General features: G+C 33.3%; 1 protein-coding gene across 2 annotated transcripts in view; it reads left to right on the top strand.

The window, feature by feature from the left end:
* LOC140044753 (calmodulin-binding transcription activator 2-like) overlaps window positions 1–19,549 on the top strand; it is a 34,817-nt gene extending 15,268 nt beyond the window's left edge. The window contains exons 5-23 of one of the 2 annotated variants that reach the window (XM_072089399.1): window positions 2,849–2,920; window positions 3,563–3,722; window positions 4,181–4,227; window positions 7,526–7,679; window positions 7,798–9,965; window positions 10,075–10,201; window positions 10,421–10,552; window positions 10,905–11,008; window positions 11,284–11,480; window positions 11,632–11,701; window positions 11,841–12,512; window positions 12,850–12,989; window positions 13,277–13,422; window positions 13,669–13,733; window positions 14,059–14,163; window positions 14,812–15,011; window positions 16,298–16,372; window positions 17,251–17,274; window positions 19,438–19,548. In XM_072089399.1, coding sequence (XP_071945500.1) covers window positions 2,849–2,920; window positions 3,563–3,722; window positions 4,181–4,227; window positions 7,526–7,679; window positions 7,798–9,965; window positions 10,075–10,201; window positions 10,421–10,552; window positions 10,905–11,008; window positions 11,284–11,480; window positions 11,632–11,701; window positions 11,841–12,512; window positions 12,850–12,989; window positions 13,277–13,422; window positions 13,669–13,733; window positions 14,059–14,163; window positions 14,812–15,011; window positions 16,298–16,372; window positions 17,251–17,274; window position 19,438 — 4,659 coding nt within the window. In that variant the 3' untranslated portion in view covers window positions 19,439–19,548. Of the gene's footprint in view, window positions 1–2,848; window positions 2,921–3,562; window positions 3,723–4,180; window positions 4,228–7,525; window positions 7,680–7,797; window positions 9,966–10,074; window positions 10,202–10,420; window positions 10,553–10,904; window positions 11,009–11,283; window positions 11,481–11,631; window positions 11,702–11,840; window positions 12,513–12,849; window positions 12,990–13,276; window positions 13,423–13,668; window positions 13,734–14,058; window positions 14,164–14,811; window positions 15,012–16,297; window positions 16,373–17,250; window positions 17,275–19,437 lie in introns of both variants that reach the window. The other variant, XM_072089400.1, reaches the window with a different exon arrangement.
* Window positions 19,550–21,880: the final 2,331 nt, after the last annotated feature.

Below are 21,880 nucleotides of genomic sequence, written 5' to 3'. Positions count from 1 at the left end.
ACGAAACTCTTCCATACACGCTTCGAGAGCGATCGTCAGCTGGTGCTGTCCTTGTTGGTGTAGACCGCTTAGTAGGCCTAGCTGGTCGGGGAGCCGCTGGTCGGTGGTGTTTCCGTCGTGTAACATTGGGCTCAAATTCTTCGTCAATGAGTAAAATAATGGTCGTCAGGAGAAGGCATATTTCGGCAGGATTATCGGCGTTAAGAGGCATAAGGTTTGTCGCAAGGATAAGCAGTGTAAAAGGTAGCAAGTAATTGTTATTGTAAAGAAAGATCGCGAGTAAAAAATATACAACACGAAACTAGCGTGCGAAAATGGGGTCGTAGGTTGTAAAGACAACTGACCTTAAAACGTAATTTCCGGTTTGTGATTCGTCGATTAAGCATTTAAGCGGTTAAATATTTCAAGTACGAACAACGCTCAATTTATAACCCGAGGCATGGGTGAAATTAAGCGCTTATTTTAACCACCGTACGAACACGACCTTGGCCTATTCAACCTTGATACCAGCAGTTGAAGTGATACAGTACGTACAGTAACTACAGTAGCTTAGCTCATGAACATTTTTGGCCATTTTTTGAAAACCTATTTTTAAATCATGACTTGATCAGGAGTATAATAAACATAGATTTGATACTAATAATAAAGATACAATTGAATTAATTTAAGATCAAGAAGATTAAGAACTACTACTTATTCTTTCATATTGTTTGGATAAAGAATATAGGTCGGGGGTATAGGTGACCCACTTTATTTCATCATTTTTTATCACCAAAATAATATATAAAATATTTTTTGTCAAATATTTTTGACATTTTTGCATTCTTTTGTGACTGTTTGATTAGATGCAAGAAATATATCTGCCATATGTAGGTTAACAAATTATTTATTGAAATCCAGGCAGAGTAATATGAATAATTATAGTTTTAATAATATATGAGAAATATGTCAACCATACTGTCTGATATCGACACTGAAATAAAGATATTTGTTTTCATTTATTACCATTTTAGTATGTGATCGATTACAAATGGATTTGGACAATATCATTATTATTCCTGTCTTTTCTTTACAAACAGACTGCAATTTAAGTACGTGGACTGACGTGTTGAATAGAAAAGAAAAAACTATTTAAAATTATCTGTGCAGATTGTACAAAAAAATCTATACACAAATTTGTACAAGTGAGATGTTTTAGTATTCTTACTGAACATCATAAAGGATTTATTTTAAATTTCATAGTGAAGCTTCATTGCAAAGATATTTGAAAATGTTTTTTATTCAACAAAAATCTGTGGAATAAGCAGATCAAATATATATTTTTTCAGGATTTTTAATCAGAAGCATAGAGCATTTGTCTGATTTTTTTAGATTATAATTTTTCTTACATAATTAATTTTGTTCTTAAAAGGGACAAAATCACATGTAAATAATATTAGATATTTTAATAGCGTTTTTTTAAACTATTCCAATTTTTAAAAATCCACAATACTAGTAGTACTGTATTTCTTCTGATTTATTTCTTTCTGATGATTTATTAAATTGAAAAAAACAAAATTAATTTGAATTTAAAATGTTATATTAAATTAGCCTTCTGAATTATAAAATACACATTATAACATACAGCAGTTGATTATAAATACATTATAAAAATCAATAAGTTGTTTGGAATGATGCTTTGGTAGCATTTCATCTGGAAGTGAATTAACGTCTTAATAATTATTGTAAGCCACATTGAATCATTGTTGCCATTCAGCGTTGTTTTGTCTGTACAGTATGAATACACTTCGATTTTTATAGATATTCAATTTAATTTTTCATACACTGTAAAGTAGTTAGGTAGTGTGAACTCATTAATGTGAAGTAAAGTAAAACCATTTTATGATAAAGATACAGTAATTTATTTATCATGTGTTTCACTGTTTGTACAGTCTACTTTTTATGGTTTTGTTTTTATTTTAACTTGCTTGCAGCAAGTACAGGTACAGTAAGACAAAATTAAAGCCAAATTTCATAACTTTCCCAAATAAATTGAATTAAATGGAAGAACCAGATTTAAATAGAGTACTGTGTATGTACGCTAACATTAATATTGTCAAAATACTGTCAAAAATAAATATTAAACTGTATTTCATAATACATTTTAGCTGTTAGTGTTATTTAGAAGAAGCGTACTCCTGAAGCTCCACCCCCTGGATCCACCCCGCTGGATCTCCCCCTGGATCCGCCTCTGGATCCGCCTCCTGGATCTTCCCCCTGTATCTGCCCATATTTGTCCATGGAAAATTAGTTTTGGTCCTCATTTTGGAAAATTTAACAGATTTAAATATTTATAATCAACTCCAACTTTTTCATAGAAAATTTTTCATTTTTCGGTCTACTCAGTACAGTAGCTTTTAAAGTGCTTGGAGGTTATTAAAAAGCTGCTATTGAGTGGGTGTTGATGCTAAAATTAAACACTGTGGAAGGCCTTTTGGGTCAGAGCAAAGAACTGTTGTCTGATTTGTCTACCTACGTTCAATGCATCATGACATTTGCAACATTTTTATTACCTACAAAACAATTGCTTTTTGATACATTCTTCTTTATTATCAACAAACTTCCAAATATAATGTGATAAAATAATTTTTTCAAATTTCACATAGCAATTGTCTTCTTTAGTTACTATTGGTAAAGATAACATAACAATAATGATATTGTTATAATTTTTATAAAAAATTTGTTAAATCAGTATTGTTTCATAATTCATTCATGCTATCATTTCGTAGTATCAATTTTCAAAGATTGTTTTTTAAATTGGAGCAAGATATATATTAATTATTACATAATTTGTTTTTTTTTATTTCAGTGCCTGTATGGATGCTATGTTCATTCTGCCATTATTCCAACATTCCATAGAAGATGCTACTGGCTGTTGCAGGTAAACTTTTTCTACGCAACACAAGGACGTAACGCAACGCAAGTGAATTGACCAATCACAAGCGATGGCTTATTCGCTTGTGATTGCTAACTGTCTATAACTTCGCTTGTCATGGTTAAAACGCTTGCGTTGCGTTTACGTCCTTGCGTTACGTTCTTTTTTGTACCAACTTTGAGTGTTTTATGTTGTTTGTCACTTTATACTGTATATTTTTTCAAAAAAACCCATGAAAATAAAAAAGATTTATTAAAATGATCGCAGTACACTCCCTCCCCACATGCAGGCTGGCTGGCAGGATACCAAAGGTGTAACAAACACTGGAAATTGTGGGAGGAAAAAAGTATAAAAAAACAACATTTTAGAATAGTATTATACAGATATATCCAGTATAATAAAAAAAATATCCAGTATTTAAAAAAATGTATGTTGATAATATACATTATAAATATATGTGAAAACCTGACAAAAGTGATCGAATGCATGATTTCAAGAACAAAACACCAGCCTAGAAAATCATCTTTCCTTTTGCTTTCTGTCACATGTCTAATATATATATTATAATTATTTCCTGCAATTTTTGGTGGATGTTGTTATTTTTTGGTAAATGTAAAATAAGTTAAATTGTTCACTTTCTCGTCGTAGAACCCAGATATGGTTTTAGTGCATTATCTTAATATGCCAGTAGATGACTCTAAAGGTGGCGCTATTCACCTTGGTCGTTGGATGCCGACAACATTACCATTGACGATCGATGGAAAGACATGGACACGAGAGGAACTGCTTCAACAAATAACACCAATGTGTATGTTTTTAGATGTTTTTTATATACGATTTTTGTATATAAAAGATTGATTTTAAAATTAATCTTTTTAATAATAATAAATTCATGTATTTATAAACCGCCTAATGTTGAGAAAACTTTAAGTGCTGTACATACTGTTAACCCAGATCAACAAGTATAAACATACCCATAATGCAGCTAGTAATCAAGTTGTGTCTTGACCTAATACCAGGTACCCATGTTTACACCTGGGTGGAGAGAGTTGGAGCCACATGATTCCTACCAAACAGTCGTTTTTTGTTTTCAAGTGATTTTCAAAATTAATTCAAAGCAAATAGCAAGAAATTATTATTTGAAAACATTATTCCTTGCTTCAAATTCATAGTAATTTCTGTGTAATTATGATAATATACTATGAACAAATAAAATATTGTAAACCATTAAAAATGAATAAATTTGGAGTTTTAATTCTCTTTCAGTTGTTGGTTCTCAGATGAAAGTAAACAACGGCAACAAGGAATATTCTGTAAGTATATTCATGAATATTCATAATGCAAATTTATTCTTAAATGTAAGTATGTAACCATACTAATAACTACTTTATAATAACTTTATTGAACATGCGTTTTTATATCATCAGTATTCGTGACACAATACAATACAATAAGAAAAAAATTACAAAAAATAAAAACTAATGTTATACAAACTTTATTACTGATGTAAACTTGTAAAACCCACAAATACAATATGGATTACTTTGTAAATGTTTTATCTGAAACAAATCATTTATCATACTGATAAGTGCATTCCAAAATCATGAATTATTCATATTATGATTTATTCATAAACTATAAGTACTTTACTCATCATGTTGCTATGATACTGATGAAGTGGGTATTAAATTCATGAACTATTCATAAATACTATAATTTATTCATAAACCTTACCCCTCATGCCATGTATTATATTTCTATGATTCGGATAAGGTGGGTATAATAATTATAAGCACATTCCAAATTCATTAATTATTCATAAATACAATAATTTATTCATAAACCTTTTAATGTACCTATCACACCATGTACAGTATTATATTGCTATGATACTGATAAAGTGGGTATGAGCACAATCCAAGATCATGAATTATTCATTAGACTATAATTTATTCATAAACTTTAAAGTTCCTCGCACATGTTGCTATGATACTGATAAAGTGGGTATATTTACATTCCAAGATCATTAATTATTCATAAATACAATAATTTATTCATAAACCTTTTAATGTACCTATCACACCATGTACAGTATTGTATTGCTATGATACTGATAAAGTGGGTATGAGCACAATCCAAGATCATGAATTATTCATAAACCTTTTAATGTACTAATATAATCACACCATGTATTATATTGCTATGATACTGATAAAGTGGGTATAAGCACATTTCAAAAAATGAATTATTCATTAGACTATAATTTATTCATAAACTTTAAAGTACCTCACATTATGTTGCTACAGTATGATACTGATAAAATCAGCACATTCCAAAATCTTGAATTATTCAAAAATCGAGTCATGTTAGGTGGTAAGATGGAAGGATGCCACCGTGTAATCCATGTACGGTATTCTAGGTTCAACTCGTGCATCTGTGTCATTCAGTTTTTTCTTATTTAACTCCCTACAGTTTGTAGAATGAACAGTTGTATGAAAAGATGTTAAATTATAATATACAATTTGTAAAATAGAATTTATTTATTTATTATTTATTTTCTTATGGTAATAACAACTATATATACATACAAAAACATCTAACATCTAAGTGGTCAATCGTAAAATAAATATATGGTATTGGTAATAAATTGATCATTACAGACTGGTGTATATAATCTGCCATATAAAGTACACAGCATATTTTTAGGTGTTTTTATCCTACGCCGTTAACACCTTAAGTAGCATCTAATTGGTTAAAACACTTCATTATTCATAATTCAAATACAATTAGCTATAAATATATACTAAAAATTGTTTAATATCAAACTGATATTACATCCATTATGTTAATATCACAGCAGTTTTTTAGGTGATAGTGTTATAGTATTATTCCATAGAATCTTAAAACACCTAGCTATCACCTAATGCGTTTATTGCATTCAATATTCATAAATGCAGAAAGAATACCACCTAATGATAAATCTACTCCATTTATTAGTTAGGATTAATCTTCAGAATTTACAAAACATTTAATACAATAATTATTCTAAAATGAACAGCAATCATTTTAATATTTTATCTGCCAAATACAGAAAAATACCAAGAAAAAACAGATATAAATGATTAGAAAAGATGATAAACACCTAGGCCTATGCCATTTGGTCAACTCGAAATGGACAAATTTAAATATCTGGTCATTTTTGTTGATTAAATTATTACTTTTAAATGGTTGTATTTATCAGTGTGTTGTAAGAGATGTTTCTTGTCTATGAAATGTATTGAAAGAAAGAATGTGTTTATGATCAAAGCCAGTAGTGCATCATTACCTATAAATAATGTTATATGAAAAGTCATTATCGTTGAATTGTTAGCTTTAAAATGTAATGTTTTTACCAAGACAGTGATGGTTTTATAAGATTAAGTAGAAACATGTCTGTTTAAACATACACACTTACCAGTAACTACAATATTATATACATTATGCATGTAGTTTAGATAGATATTTATATTTTTTATATAATAAAACATATGGCCATAATTTTATTTTATAACATGTGTGCAACGTAGAAATATTATACTTGTTATTTTTATAAGTATGAGTTCATTCATTCATTCATTCATTCTTTATTTAGCCTTAAAAATCGAAATACATTTAAAACAAGGTAACAAAAACAAGACAGGTGCAAATCTAAGGAGGCAAGGATAAGCAAAAGCAATTGAAATCGCTGTAGCTCGCAGGCTTGCTTATCCATCCTTAGACATCCAGTACATAAAGATAGATAAAATATACATTAACGATCCTAATATAAATAAATTCTAATTAAGTGAAAGTATATAGCCTATTACTACAGTACCAAATTATTCTTAATTTAGTCAAATTTCAGTACCCAAGGAATTTAATATTTATAATGTTCTTTCAATTTCATAGCAAATATATTAGTATTTTCAAGAACTACAGAGTCCTTAATTTCATTTGGTAGATTTGACCATAAACGTGGAAACTCATTTTAGAGGAGTGTTTTAGTACGTATGTACGGGCATAGCGGTGTTTAAATGTTAGAACATCTGGGTATCGTGGATTTATATCAGTTTATACAATTTATACAGTTACTGTAATATGTTATTTAAAGATATTTATTTTTAGTCTCAATATAAATTAGCATTAGTTTGGTTATTCATATTGGTGTCTTCTCTAGTGTTAGATTGGTTTCAGAATATTTGTCACTTCGCTCTGAATATTTTAGGCCCTTTAATATTTGCTTGTTTATGTTGGAATTAAGTGGTTTTAGTGGCTTTGTGACCAAGGAAGCCAACTAACCATAATATCGACGCTTTTTTTTAAATTTTAATTTTCAAATTCATACATAAAAAAGACAGAAAACAAAGTTGACAACAATAATATACTAACAAAAAAGAAAAAAGCAATGGTTTGGTAGTAGAACAAGTCTTAAGTAGGTCCAGTGTTCATATCTTATGTGTACTTAAAAAAGAACCTGGTGCATCTTTCAAAAGATGGGTATACTTTGATGCATGAAGCCAATTGCCAAATTATTTAGGTGTGAAGTTAATAATTAAAAAAAGGTGACCGAATTGATATTCATTTATTTTACAGGGATCTGATGTAGCTGAGGCCATTGTGCATTACTATTTAACACAGCAGAAGAACGAAATGCTGTCAAAAGAGAAGGTTGAAGATCAACAGGACATTGCAAGACCTCTTAGAATGCTCTTACCAAGGATTGATCAGCAGATGTCAGGACCATCTGGTAAGAGCTCTTCAACTTAATCAGTGGACAGAGAGAATGTCTTACAGACAAAATATGAACATTAAAGAGTTTACCTAATTCTTATTTCTACTAACAGAAATTTGTTTTCTACTAACAGGATCTCAAGCAGCTTATCAAGTGATACCATACCACATTGCTGGTGGACATTCAGGACCTACAATTCTCAAGATCATAAACCAGACAGGTGAAGAGGTTAACCCTGACAATCGACAGGTTTTGACCATCGACCAATCATCTGTTCAGGGTAATAACTTGATTTTGGTTGCATGTAACAGCCAACCAGTGGCAGAAGATTCTGATCCTTTGGTTCTGCCAAATAAGCCACTTGCATCTGATTCCTTCAAAACCCAGATACAGCAGTCTTCGGATGACAATGAAAATGTTGTTTGCGAATCAAAGGTTAGGATTGAACCACCCAGGATCACTGCAGAAGTGTCGCAAGAACTTAAGGAAATGGTCGACAATGATCCAACGTTACACACCTGTAAAAATCGGTTCCAAGATCAACCGAAAAACTACCAGAACGTTGTAAAAGTGCCAACTGATTTAGCAAAACATCTCCAAAACATAGCGAAACCTGTTAAAAACAATGGAGAGTCTGCTCAAACTTCTGATCAGATAGAAAGTCGGCAGACAATACATTTTCAGCCACAAACAAATTTACAGGATATTACACAACATATTTCAAATACCCAACAGGCTATATCTACCCAGAGAATGCTGGAGACCCAGCGGGCAATGAATGCTCAACAAACTTTGAACGGACAACAGAAAATAAATGATCAACAAACCAGTTATATCCAACCATCTACAATCACACAGCAGACTGTAAACGCACAACATGTTATAAATACCCAACAAACAATAAATACTCAACAGAATGGTCAGCAAAACACAACTGCCCAAACGACTGTAAATGCCCACCAGACAGTTAATGCCCACCAGACAGTTAATGCCCACCAGGCAATTAGAAGCATGACTTTTCACAATATTCCCCCAAATCCAGAAATCCGCCAGAGCGCACCAGCTTCCTCTAGTATGACAACGGGGAATGTGGTATACCAAGCTGGACTTCAGCAGACATCACAGCAGAGGCAACATTTAAGTTCAGATAATGGTGTTATCAATCAACCCTCATTAACAAATCAATTACAATCAAATACTTTAATGTCAAGACAGGAAGATTCATCAAGAGTAGTAAACATGCACAATCACTTTCTAGAACAGAAACAACAAGATCTGTCTGGCTTTCAAAACCCCTTTAATACTTTTCAGCAATTGCAACAGAGTGTTCCATCATTAAATCAACCACAAAGTAGTTTTATGTTGCAGAATAATGCACAGCCGTGTCTTATACAACCTCGATTAAACCACCTTGATATGGTCCAACCGAATCAATTTGAAGTTCCTTCTCAGACAATTCAAATGAATTCTGGCCTGTCAGAATCGGTGTCAAACCAGAAGACATGTCAAACTGACCAATTTATGTCAATGAATTCCAGAAACAATCAGTTTAATCCACAACAGACTGGTCAGAACCAGTTTCCCTTCAACCACCAACATAGAGGTTTTGCAGGCACAAACCAGTTAATTAACACCCAACTTGGATTAGCACAGTTTCTTTTGAATCAGAATCAGTTTGAGATACCATCCCAACAGTTGAGTGATCCGACACAAGTGCCTGGCGCAAATATTGTGAATCAACTAGAAAAGTCTTTGGCACAATCGCAGAACAACCAATCATTCATTGATGGACATACAGTCAACCAATCAAATCAGTGCTACCAAAGCAATAGTATTAGTTTGTTGAACAAACCAATTTCTCCACAGTCTACTTATACATTTCCTACAGCAACCAGCTCTCCATTGATGACCTCATCTTCACAAGGTCATACTAATAGTACTTGTAACACAACATCCTCGACTCCAATTAATTTGCTTAGTTCACCAGAACTTGATCTGGACACATTTGACCTATTTGATAACATTTCAACAAGTGATGATGATATAACCTCTGATAAACAGAATTCTCTCAGTCGAATTGCTCAAGACATCAGTTTTGATAAGCATAACTCTCTGACGCACATCCCTCAAAACAGCATAGCATTTACAAACTCTCCATCTAGTCACAATTCTAGTACTAATCTTGCAAACTCTACTGCAATGTGTGTAAGTTCAGTCGACACAGCGTTAACTTCAGAAATGGGTGCAAATATGAATTTATTTGAGATAACCGACTTTTCTCCTGGCTGGTCATACCCAGAGGTAAGCATATTTTGTCAATAATATGTATTTCTGAATCTAATTCTTCTTTTACCTTTATTAATGTTAAATACATTTTCCATAACATAGTTTGTATATCATTTTAATTTAGGGAGGAGTTAAAATTCTTGTAACTGGTCCATGGAATAATCAAAGCGGTGTATTTACATGTCTATTTGATGAGTTTGTAGTGCCAGCCACATTGATACAAACGGGAGTTCTTCGCTGTTTTTGTCCAGGTAAGTATTCTGCTTTATTTATAATTAATATAATAATAATTATAAATAAATAATCATTATAATAAGGTACATGTTGTGCAGTTTTCAAGGTCTTTTTAAAAGGCACATTGTACAACTATACCAATTGATTGACTGAACCTTTTACAATTATAGCTCCTTAGCTTGTTTGTGTATAATAAGTGTATAAACTTAATGTATTTTTGTAAATATTTCTTTTAGCTCACACCGCTGGCGTGGTCGTCATGCGTGTTACCCATAACAGTTTGCCTGTATCCCGTGCAGTTTTGTTTGAATACAAAGCTAGGGCTATGCCTCAACCAAGTTTACAACAAGACTGGTTGCCCTTAGATGGTAAATTATTATTGAATTTATTGGTTCAGGCAGGTTCTGTAAAAAATAACTGCCAAAGAATTTTGTAAAAGGAGTTTTTAAAAGTAAATTGGATGAGGTTGAGAATATTTTCCAAGCTAATTTCAACCATCCTCTGGAGATACGTTCTCCAGAAAACTGTTTTAACATAACAACCAAAACATCAAGACATTTTCAACTTTACTTTATTTGTCTTTGGAAACACATGGTGTACTGCAAACTAACATTTATTATGCTTTTAATTCAGAAGATTAAACAGGAAAAAAAAACAATTGTTTTGGGGAGCCTAGAAGAGTTTAAAGTTTTTTCATATATTTCTTTTCTTTTTATGTAGAAAATGATTTTAAGATGGCTATTTTAGATCGCCTTGAACAAATTGAGAAGCGGTTAGGTGGAAACAGGGACTTGGGACATACCCAACAAGTTGCTGGTGGAAATGTAAGTTGAAAATCTAAGTGTCTTACTCTTAGGCTAAGTTGAGCAGCCAAACAAACAAACAAATCTATTAGGCAATGTTGACTGAAGATGAAAGTAATGACTGCTTAACCCTTGTACTCAATAAGGAAGATGGTGAGTAAACACAATCTGCACAGTAGCTCAACTTGGCAGTGTCACAACCGGTTACACACCTCAGAGCTTCCTTTTTTTATTTTTTCAGTATCTTTGAATGGGAATTATATTTATTCTATTATATATTATTTTTTTTTTTGTAGAGTGGTGGTTCACAACCCAGCACATCAATAAGTTTTGAGGATAGAGTGATTACAGTGTGTGAGAAGCTAATGGCATGCACCTCACAGCAGGACAATGTACAGCTGAAGCTATCGTCATTTTGCCGTGGCATGACACTGCTCCATCTTGCAGCAGCACTTGGCTATAGCAGACTTATTGTAACACTTCATAATTGGAGGTAAATCAGGCCAATTAAGGTGTTAAGTGTCAGCTAACTGCATTAGCAAACGGTTATGGTGACCTCCTACAATGTCAGCTAACTGCATTACCAAATAGTTATGGTGACCTCCTATTCTTTATATAATAATGTTTTTGTAATTATTTTAAAGCAAACCGAATGTGATTATGGAATTGGAAGCTAATCCTATTATTGTAGATGAAAACTCATGTACACCAATGGTAAGTATAGAAGCTAAGATAGCTTTTACTAAACTGCACTGCGCTCCCAGTGATTATATGCCCACCAGAATGGCAGACAAGCCAATGGCTTGTTTATTTTAGTTGTACGGTAATTATATGGAATTCCTTCTTGTTTTAGATGTGGTCGTGTGCTCTTGGACATACACATGCTGCCTTGCTTCTGTACCATTGGAACCAACAGTGCTTAACAGTACCAGACAGTCTAGGTCGTCTACCTCTACAGTTGGCCAGGTTACGAGGTTATGCATCATTGGTACATCACATTGAGCAACTTCAACATCAATGGCAGCAGCCAACAACCTCAACCACTAAGATCAGTTGTCCACCAGTGGTGTCGGTCTCTTCACCGGCAGCTTCTGATTCTCAGAATTGCAATAATTCTCCAATGACATTTGAGTCTTCATCACCATCTTCTGGATGTCTTTCTGCAAGGTCTTTCACACCATTGTCACAAGGTCTAAGTAGCCCTGCATCCGTCCCAAGTTCATTTCTGTCTGGAACAGGATCACCCCTAAGTTCCACCAGTCCAGGAGGTAGTTTAGGTCAGGGCTTTTTAAATGAAGAGAGTGCCAATGCACACTTCTTAGCTGGAATGTGCCCAGATAATTTCTTAAGCTGTAATGTAGACACCACGAGGGACAATATACAACGTTTCTTTGGTGATGGAAGGGATTCACCAATGCAGATGGGAGAAGCTGAAGGACATTCTAATGGTGACCACTCTTGTCTAACAGGAGGTCTTCTACCACCGTTTGGATCATCATCTTCAAGTGACCTAGGATTTGAAAAAGTAAGTTTTGTTTGGGTTGTATTCAAAGTACTTACTTCTTCTTAACATTTCAGTCTTCTGACATTACGCTTTCCACAATTTGTTTCCATTTTTGTCTGTTTATGGTAGGATGGTTTGTTATTGTGTTGGTTGTTGTGTCTACATGTCCTTGTAGGTCTTCCTACGGGTCGTTTTACTTTCTTTTTAGTTTCCTTCTATTCAAAATACAGTACAGTGTAATCTTGATGGTATGGTATGACTGCCAGACTAGTGAGTATACAGTACATTACATCGGAGAAGGCTAAACATCTGATCAAAATTGTGATTAATTTTGTATGATTTGTTTTCTTTTCTCAAGGAACAATACTTGTCGATAGCTGAGCAGATCATAGATGCTCTTCCAGACAGGATCAAAATCAATATTCCAGAACATTCAACATCAATGCGTAATGATGCTTGTTCACATGGAGTAGGTACACCGATGGATCAGAGCCATGCGTAAGTAAATGATAAAAGATTATTAAATTGAAAAAGCATTTTCCTGTACCAAGGTGGATCTAAGGTCACGCTTAGGGTGCATTCTCTTGACCTCCTATAATGCCATGGAATTTTTTCAGTGGATTATCTGTCTACGAAATTTAGTAAAAAAAGGTAGGATTATTCTGGGATTTAATTAACAGTGGATTTACCCTAAACTACCGTAAATCACTCAAGTAAAATCCCACCCGCATGTTATAATATTAAGAGTGTATGGTACTTTATTTTCATTCCATATTTGTTTTTAGTTACGCAAGTATTGGTTCACCAGCAAGCACTGATTCGTGCCTCCTTAGCCAATCAGAGCTGTCGTTTGATGAACCTTCACCACCTTCTGGTTTGAGAGACTTTATTGGTGGAACAGTACAGAGCTTTTCTCTTCTCACTTTATCAGGTAAATTTTTATTATTATTACTATTGTGTTAATTAGTTGAGTCATAATACAATTCTGAAGCTCTGTCTACACTATCAAACTTCATGTGACAAAAAAATGCGATGTGGCCATGTATGGACATGATGATGTCATATTACTACCATATTTGGGCACAGCACAATTTTTTTTTGTTAGTTTGATAGTGTAGCCAACGCTTTAAATAATACATATAAGTATTACTAATATATCTACATTGTTTTTTCTTAGACCATGAGCAACTTGAACTGTATAAGGCAGCCTTGGTCATACAAAATGCATTCCGACAGTATCAGGTAACTGATACCCCTTTCACATCCCCTAGCAAAACTCTAGACTTTACACACACAGTTGCGCACAAACCATACAAAACGCCAGTGTCCCTGTTTGTATAAACTCCAGAGTTTTGCCAGGCAGTGTGAAAGGGGTATAGATGTATACATATGTTAAGGGTCTTTCACATCTGTTCCAGCGCGGTTCCGGTCTGGTATACCAGGAAAAAGTAAAATTACTAATTTCACTTTTTCCTGGTTATACAAATAGTGTGGACGTATATTGGTTTTTTTTTTCATTCTAAGCCATACAATGCATTGTTTCTTACTTTGGATTCTTCATCCTCAGGGTCGACAGCGTCAGAAACAACAAGAGCTTGAGGCAGCTGTTATCATTCAAAACTACTTCAGACGATACAAACAAGTTAAGCAGAATTTTGACTACGCAAATTTTGTAAGTTGAAATTTTCTTTGGTAATCATAGACGTTCATCACGTTTGAGTCAACAGAACAACCTGCATGAACTACTCAGTGACGTATGGTAGACTGTGTGTAGACTGTCCAATCCACCTTGTTAAAAGCTATTATATAACACCTATATAAATTCCTGTCATTTGATTGGACGAATGTGGGTCACATGGCGTGCAATAGTACGCACTATTCAACGATCGTTAAATAGTACTTTTTGAAACATTTTTGTTTGTTATTTAGATGTTATATAAAACAAATAATGAATGTTTTGTATTCGTGTAATGGTACAAATAATGGCACTTGGTGAATGATGAAAGGTTATATCAACTCGGCTTTGCCTCGTTGATATAACCTTTCATCATTCACCTCGTGCCATTATTTGTACCATTGCACTCATAAACATTCATTATTTGTATATTATCCTAAATCATGTTTGGCTATCCAACTGGATGGCTCACTGACTAAGGCCTTCATCACTGACCAATATGTAAATTAAGCAAACTTTAAATATGCTTTAATATACCTTATTTATTTATTGTTAATAAGTTTATATTCTAATGTCTAATTATATTTTTGTTTCTGACTAATTTTTACTGATTAAATTTTGTTTTTAAAATAATATTTTATACAGTATGCCTGCATACAGACTAAGAAAATGACTGATGCGGCTCGTGTCATCCAGAGCCGTTTCCGTGGATACCACAACTACAAACAGTTCAAGAAGAGTCGGGAGGCAGCCATTATCATTCAAAGCCACTACCGTGCCTACCGAGAGCAGGAGAAGTTCCGAAGAAGTAGACACGCTGCCATTGTAATCCAACAACGGTTCAGGTAATAAAACTAAAACCCAGATTGTTTATATGGAGCTTTAGGTTTGCGACAAGTTAAACCTATGCATATTGTTTATTTTTCTTTAAGTTTATTCATTTGTTAAAATATATACAACAAATAAAAGACAATAATAGATAACAAATTTTCCGTCAAAGAAGCAAATGAAGAAGTTTTTCCCGTCGTAAGGTGTTTTTCCGATTAATTACTGCGTTCCCAACTAATCATCCATTCATAGAAGTACTGATGAAGAAGTCAATCTGTGGCGACAATAGAATGAATCCGAGACCCGACTATCTTCGACTTTTAAATAATAGAAAGTTTTGACAAATTTGTTAGTATAGAAATGCACGTTGTATGATGTGATGAGAAAACTGTTATTTGATCATTAGTTGTGTACATTAAGTAAAAATATAAATAAATTAAATAAAATTTGTAAGTAAAAAGATATGAGGAAGAAAAGAGAATTATGGAGCGGCTATTTAACTGTTAACTAGGTCCTCCAAACAAAGGCTTCCTATTATAATTCATACACTATACTTTCTAATGGCGCACACCCAACTTCCTAGAACTAAATATTATAAGGCTCCCTATTATAATTCATACACTATACTTTCTAACGGCGCACACCCAACTTCCTAGAACTAAATATTATAAGGCTCCCTATTATAATTCATACACTATACTTTCTAACGGCGCACACCCAAATAAATAAACTAAATATTATTTCTTCAAAAGCTTTTATGTTGTTGTTTTCATTTTGTATGTTCAATTCTGTAAGTGGTGGATTTTCCGAAGATATGATTGAAATAAGATAAAATAAAAATTATGATTTTAAAACGTTTATCTTTTATTTTAAAACTCTAATATAAATTAATTTAATTGACTAATAATAATAGATGTTTAATATTATAGAGTACATTATTTTTAAACGTTTATCTTTTATTTTAAAACTCTAATATAAATTAATTTAATTGACTAATAATAATAAATGTTTAATATTATAGAGTATATTATTTTTCTTACATTTCTGTATTTCTTGTTTTTCTTTTACCATCATTGCCTTTTGTAATATAAATTTATATAGTAGTATGCTAGCTAACCTTCATGAAAGAAATATGCTGATTTTATAGTGTTACTGAATAGCATTTGAAAATTGATTTTTTTTTATGTTTTCCTAGCAATAAATATGAAGCAGTAATATGAAATATCGATAATAAACAGCTTTTCATATCATAATAATTTCATAATACAAAGTCATTAAATTGTTATTTTTGTATAATTTTCAGACGACTGGCTCAGATGAAGCGTGAACAGTCAGCTGCGAGGAAGATTCAAAGATTTATGAAGCGTTGCCAAAACAGGTAAATAGATCATTAGCACTTATGAAAATAGATTATTAAACATTAACATTTACAATAGAACCCCTCCTTTGGGACACCCCCCATTAAGGGGACACTGAATCGATTGAGAGGCAGTTAATGTATGTTTTAACACTATTAGCCAACTCATGTTTTTGGGTCCCAACGGTGCCCCCTTAATAGGGGTTTTAATGTACATGAAGTTGTCTCTCATTTTGATTATATTTATCATTGAATTGAAGATAAAATACTTACTTAATAACACATTAATCTTGTGCTATCAATTAACCAGTTTTTCTAAATGTAATTAATAAAAGCTAAATTATGAAAAGATTTTTCTCCACATCTCAATGCTTTGGTATGCATGGAGGAACTAGGTGCAAACAGCCCATTGCTGTTTAGGTGTCTTTACAGTACTGTAAATCACTGATCCCCTTTCACACAATAAATAATATATATATAATATAATGACAATTAGTCTTAAATTCATCTGAATGATGGATGAAACTAAGCCAGGACAGTTTAAAGTACCTTGGTTGATCCTATCATTGAGCAGTTAGGGCTCATTCAGTGCCCACCTAGACCAGAAGAAAGGAATGAGCCAATACGTCTGAGACAAATAATAGAAGCAGGGACTGCCATTCGTCAGCAGTGCTGATTTCAAATGCCTAATGGGACTCCAGCTCCATATATACAGTCAGATCCAAGCTCTAGGGCCCAACATTGCTTAACTTTGGTGATCTGATGAGAACCGATGTTTCAACGCGGTAAGGCCGAATGTAAAATATCTATATAATATATGGATATTTAAGTTATCAATTATTTTGTGATAAATAAAAACAAAGTATTATTTAAATTACTTTTTAATGTTTATACAAAAGAGCACTTTGGGACTTGGAAGACTGGTAAGTTTTTATAGTATTCCCTATGTATACTGCAACTATCTGTCTTTGAAGATGTTATTTCAATTGTAATCCAGTTGTGCTTTTCTATCTAATTCAGTGGTTCCCAACATTTTGGATTCATGTGACCCAATTGGTTAAAGATTGCTGACCCTTACCCTTATAATTACTGCATGCCATGACCTCAGTCTCGCAACTGCTTACTGCTAAATTCCCCAATTGTATTTGCATACCATAGATTGGGAACCACTGACCAATTGATGTTTTAAAATCTCAAACAGTATATAGAGTTATTTTTATTCAAATCTAAGTATGGTACATAAACAAATAAAACGTGTGAATGTTGACAAACTTCTCCGTCAATCCCAACAAAGTATTGTTTTTTTTCCAACAACATATGGTGTTAAAATCAAGAACCAGAGTTAATTAACCACACCATTGAAAAAAAGCATTTGTTCATTTCTGAAAATTTAAAATTACACTGAACTGTAAAAAGATATGTATTAATATATTATTATTGTCTTATATGTTTTATGCTTGTTAAAAATTCCTATACTTGATGTAAATTTTTTTGTGTTTCATGTATCATTGTAAATTTATATAGTGTTAGAATATCATCAATATATGGTTATAATATAGGTGTCATGTGCTTCTAGAAATTATTGAATTTTACACTAAAAAGTGTTAAATTAATATTTATTTGAAATAACGATATATAAAAAAGAGTGTCATGAAATGAAAGCAACACATTTATACAACTTTTCATATATTTTTCCTGTGCCAACTTAAGGTTTTGTCTACACTATCAAACTTTATGTGACAAAAAATGTGATGTGCCCATATATGGACATGATGATGTCATATCGCTACCATAATTGGAAATATCACTACCATATTTGGGCACATCACAAACTAGTTTGATAGTGTAGACAGAGCTTAACATGTTTATACACTTTAGTCTACACACCTACAAATTATCTTTGCATCTTAAAATTAATAAACTATTTTTTCCTACGCCTTTATTTACTCAATTGTCGATATATAATACTATTTTAACAATTTAATCACAGTTATAAAAGCAAATGTATGACATTTATGCATAAAAAAAACCACCTTGAATTGCGATTTATCTTTTCTTTCAGTTGAAAACTATTACTGTACTAAATTTTTTGCCACAAAAATTGGCCTGTAAAACACTCCTCAATGCAATATGCACTGCTGATTGTAAAAATAAAACCTTTTGTTAAGCCCTTTTTAATTTAAAGTTTTTGCACGCTTTCCCATTATTCTTGATTTACCTCAATTTTAAACAATGATTGTTTTCATTGTACTTGAAATATTATAATTATTGGATTTTCTAGTTTCCCTTCGTAATTTCATCTTGTATATTATTATATTTATATTAGTACAGGAACATCCTTAGTACATACACTGCAAAATGAGTTAGAAAATGAGAAATTTGATCTTTTTAACACCAATGCTTGTGAAATAATTTCCTGCATTAAAAAAAAAAAATTGCATCTTTTTAACAAAATCATTAACACAAATTTAAAATGTGGTATTACTTGGGAATGTTACTGTACTTCATTTGATATATTTCTGTTTACTAGATTTTGTATGTATATTTCGGAACATTACAAATACTGTATAGGGTCAAGGGTCATCGCTTAATGAGTTTCTCCTGAATAGTGGTTGGCTCTACCTTGTTTGTTTATATGGACCTGGATCTAGGGATTGGAAGGCAAGCATTTTAACCACACAGCTACAGTTCCACTGTTGTGTGGTCGTAATTGATTTTGTTGCAAAAGCCCAAATTAGGGATAATACAGACTGAATTTAGTACTACTACTACTAGCCTGACGAATAATGCCCAGTTTAAAAACTACCTTACTTAAACGTGTCTTCATTGCCCAAACAGTATTTATTGTATTACAAATTAGGTCCTTTTTAATGTTATAGTACTTATACAATGGTTTGATTATAAAGATTTTAGTTAATTTTTTTTTTAACTTCCTATAATATTATAAAAATTGTTTTGTTTCTTTGACATCACTGATTTCTCTTTATCCCTGCCATGCTTGGTTATTTCCCCCTTTGTTTATTTTATAAAGGCATGAAAGAAACATGTTTCTGTAATATTAATTCAGAATTGCTTTCTCATCTCAGATCAAAAAGTGTGTGATGAAACAAGTCAAGACCGGACAATTTAATCTGGTTGATTCTTGATGCAGAACCGTTTCCTCTGGTTGGATCTAAAACAACTGCAGACATTGGACCAACACCACGGTTGGATATACTTGTCCTTCTTGATGGTCAATTGTAGCTGTATTCTTTGTAAGTGAGCAGTACGTTCTTGATGGTCAAGTAGCTGTATCCTTTGTCAGTGGGCAGTACGTTCTTGATGGTGAAGTAGCTGTATCCTTTGTCAGTGGGCAGTACGTTATGGTCAAGTAGCTGTTGTCAGTGGACAGTACGTCTGTCTTTTGGTCACCTAACTTTCTGATGTATAAAACTATTATAACTAACTGTAATTTAAATAGAATCATTTTTGATTCTTTGAAACATAGTTCTCCACAACTCTTATGGATTGTAGCGAGAGAATTAATTTAACTTTTATATTTTAATAACTTTTTAAAATTGTATAATTTATATATGTATCTACAGCCTGTATGTGTGTGATTTTGCATTGATTTCCAGTGGTTTTTAAGTTTATTTAATGCTTTTTATTTTCTCCTCTTCCAAGTAGATTCAATAATCTCCAGGAATATTCCAGTGAAAACAAATAATCTGTCGTATTTATGATTTCACACCGAATCTCAATTGGTCAAAACACGGTCTACTTTTTAACTAGACTTAATTACTCAGACTGTGTCAACTCTGTCTTTACTGGCAGAGTTCAGTAAAACTATACAACTTCAATCGTAGTTTGCTTAATCATAGTTAGCTCAATTACATTTTGCTCAATTGCAGTTTGCTCAATCACAGTTTGCTCAATCGCAGTTTGCTCAATCGCAGTTTGCTCAATCTCGGTTTGCCCAATTGTAGTTTTTCTCAATCTCGGTTTGCCCAATCGCAATTTGCTTAATCTCGGTTTGCCCAATCGCAATTTGCTTAATCTCGGTTTGCCCAATCGCAATTTGCTCAATCTCGGTTTGCTCAATTGCATTTGATCAATTGCAGTTTGCTCAATCTCAGTTTTCCCAATCGCATTTGCTTAATCGCAATTTGCTCAATCACATTTTCGTTCATACATAGACCACTTAGTCTATGATGATGGTTCATAAACATATTTTTCATTTCACTTGGTAAACATTTATTTGAGTGAATAAAGTGAATTATAAAGTAATTCAATGCACTACAGTAGAACCTATTAAGGGTACACCTCTGACACCCCTCGTACCTCCAGAGTAGGGTTAACACAGTAGAACCTATTAAGGGTACACCTCTGACACCCCTCGTACCTCCAGAGTAGGGTTAACACAGTAGAACCTATTAAGGATACACCTCTGACACCCCTCGTACCTCCAGAGTAGGGTTAACACAGTAGAACCTATTAAGGGTACACCTCTGACACCCCTCGTACCTCCAGAGTAGGGTTAACACAGTAGAACCTATTAAGGGTACACCTCTGACACCCCTCGTACCTCCAGAGTAGGGTTAACACAGTAGAACCTATTAAGGGTACACCTCTGACACCCCTCGTACCTCCAGAGTAGGGTTAACACAGTAGAACCTATTAAGGGTACACCTCTGACACCCCTCGTACCTCCAGAGTAGGGTTAACACAGTAGAACCTATTAAGGGTACACCTCTGACACCCCTCGTACCTCCAGAGTAGGGTTAACACAGTAGAACCTATTAAGGGTACACCTCTGACACCCCTCGTACCTCCAGAGTAGGGTTAACACAGTAGAACCTATTAAGGGTACACCTCTGACACCCCTCGTACCTCCAGAGTAGGGTTAACACAGTAGAACCTATTAAGGGTACACCTCTGACACCCCTCGTACCTCCAGAGTAGGGTTAACACAGTAGAACCTATTAAGGGTACACCTCTGACACCCCTCGTACCTCCAGAGTAGGGTTAACACAGTAGAACCTATTAAGGGTACACCTCTGACACCCCTCGTACCTCCAGAGTAGGGTTAACACAGTAGAACCTATTAAGGGTACACCTCTGACACCCCTCGTACCTCCAGAGTAGGGTTAACACAGTAGAACCTATTAAGGGTACACCTCTGACACCCCTCGTACCTCCAGAGTAGGGTTAACACAGTAGAACCTATTAAGGGTACACCTCTGACACCCCTCGTACCTCCAGAGTAGGGTTAACACAGTAGAACCTATTAAGGGTACACCTCTGACACCCCTCGTACCTCCAGAGTAGGGTTAACAGAAACCAATTAACCAATTGGAATTTTTCCGTAAGAACACACCTTTGAATAACTTAACTTTCTCTCCCCATCCAAACTTTTTCTGTTTACAGGTACATTCCATTTTATGTTTTCTATGTCTTGTCATAACTGATATAATATTTGTGTCTTTTGTTTTTTGATCAACCATATGCTATAGGGTTATATTTTTAAATTTTATAATTACATTTTATAAT

This window comes from Antedon mediterranea, chromosome 3 (genome assembly GCF_964355755.1).
Source record: "Antedon mediterranea chromosome 3, ecAntMedi1.1, whole genome shotgun sequence".
Classification (NCBI taxonomy): Eukaryota; Metazoa; Echinodermata; class Crinoidea; order Comatulida; family Antedonidae; genus Antedon; species Antedon mediterranea.
Note: the sequence above shows the minus strand (reverse complement) of the source record. Positions and strands in the feature narration are given on the sequence as shown.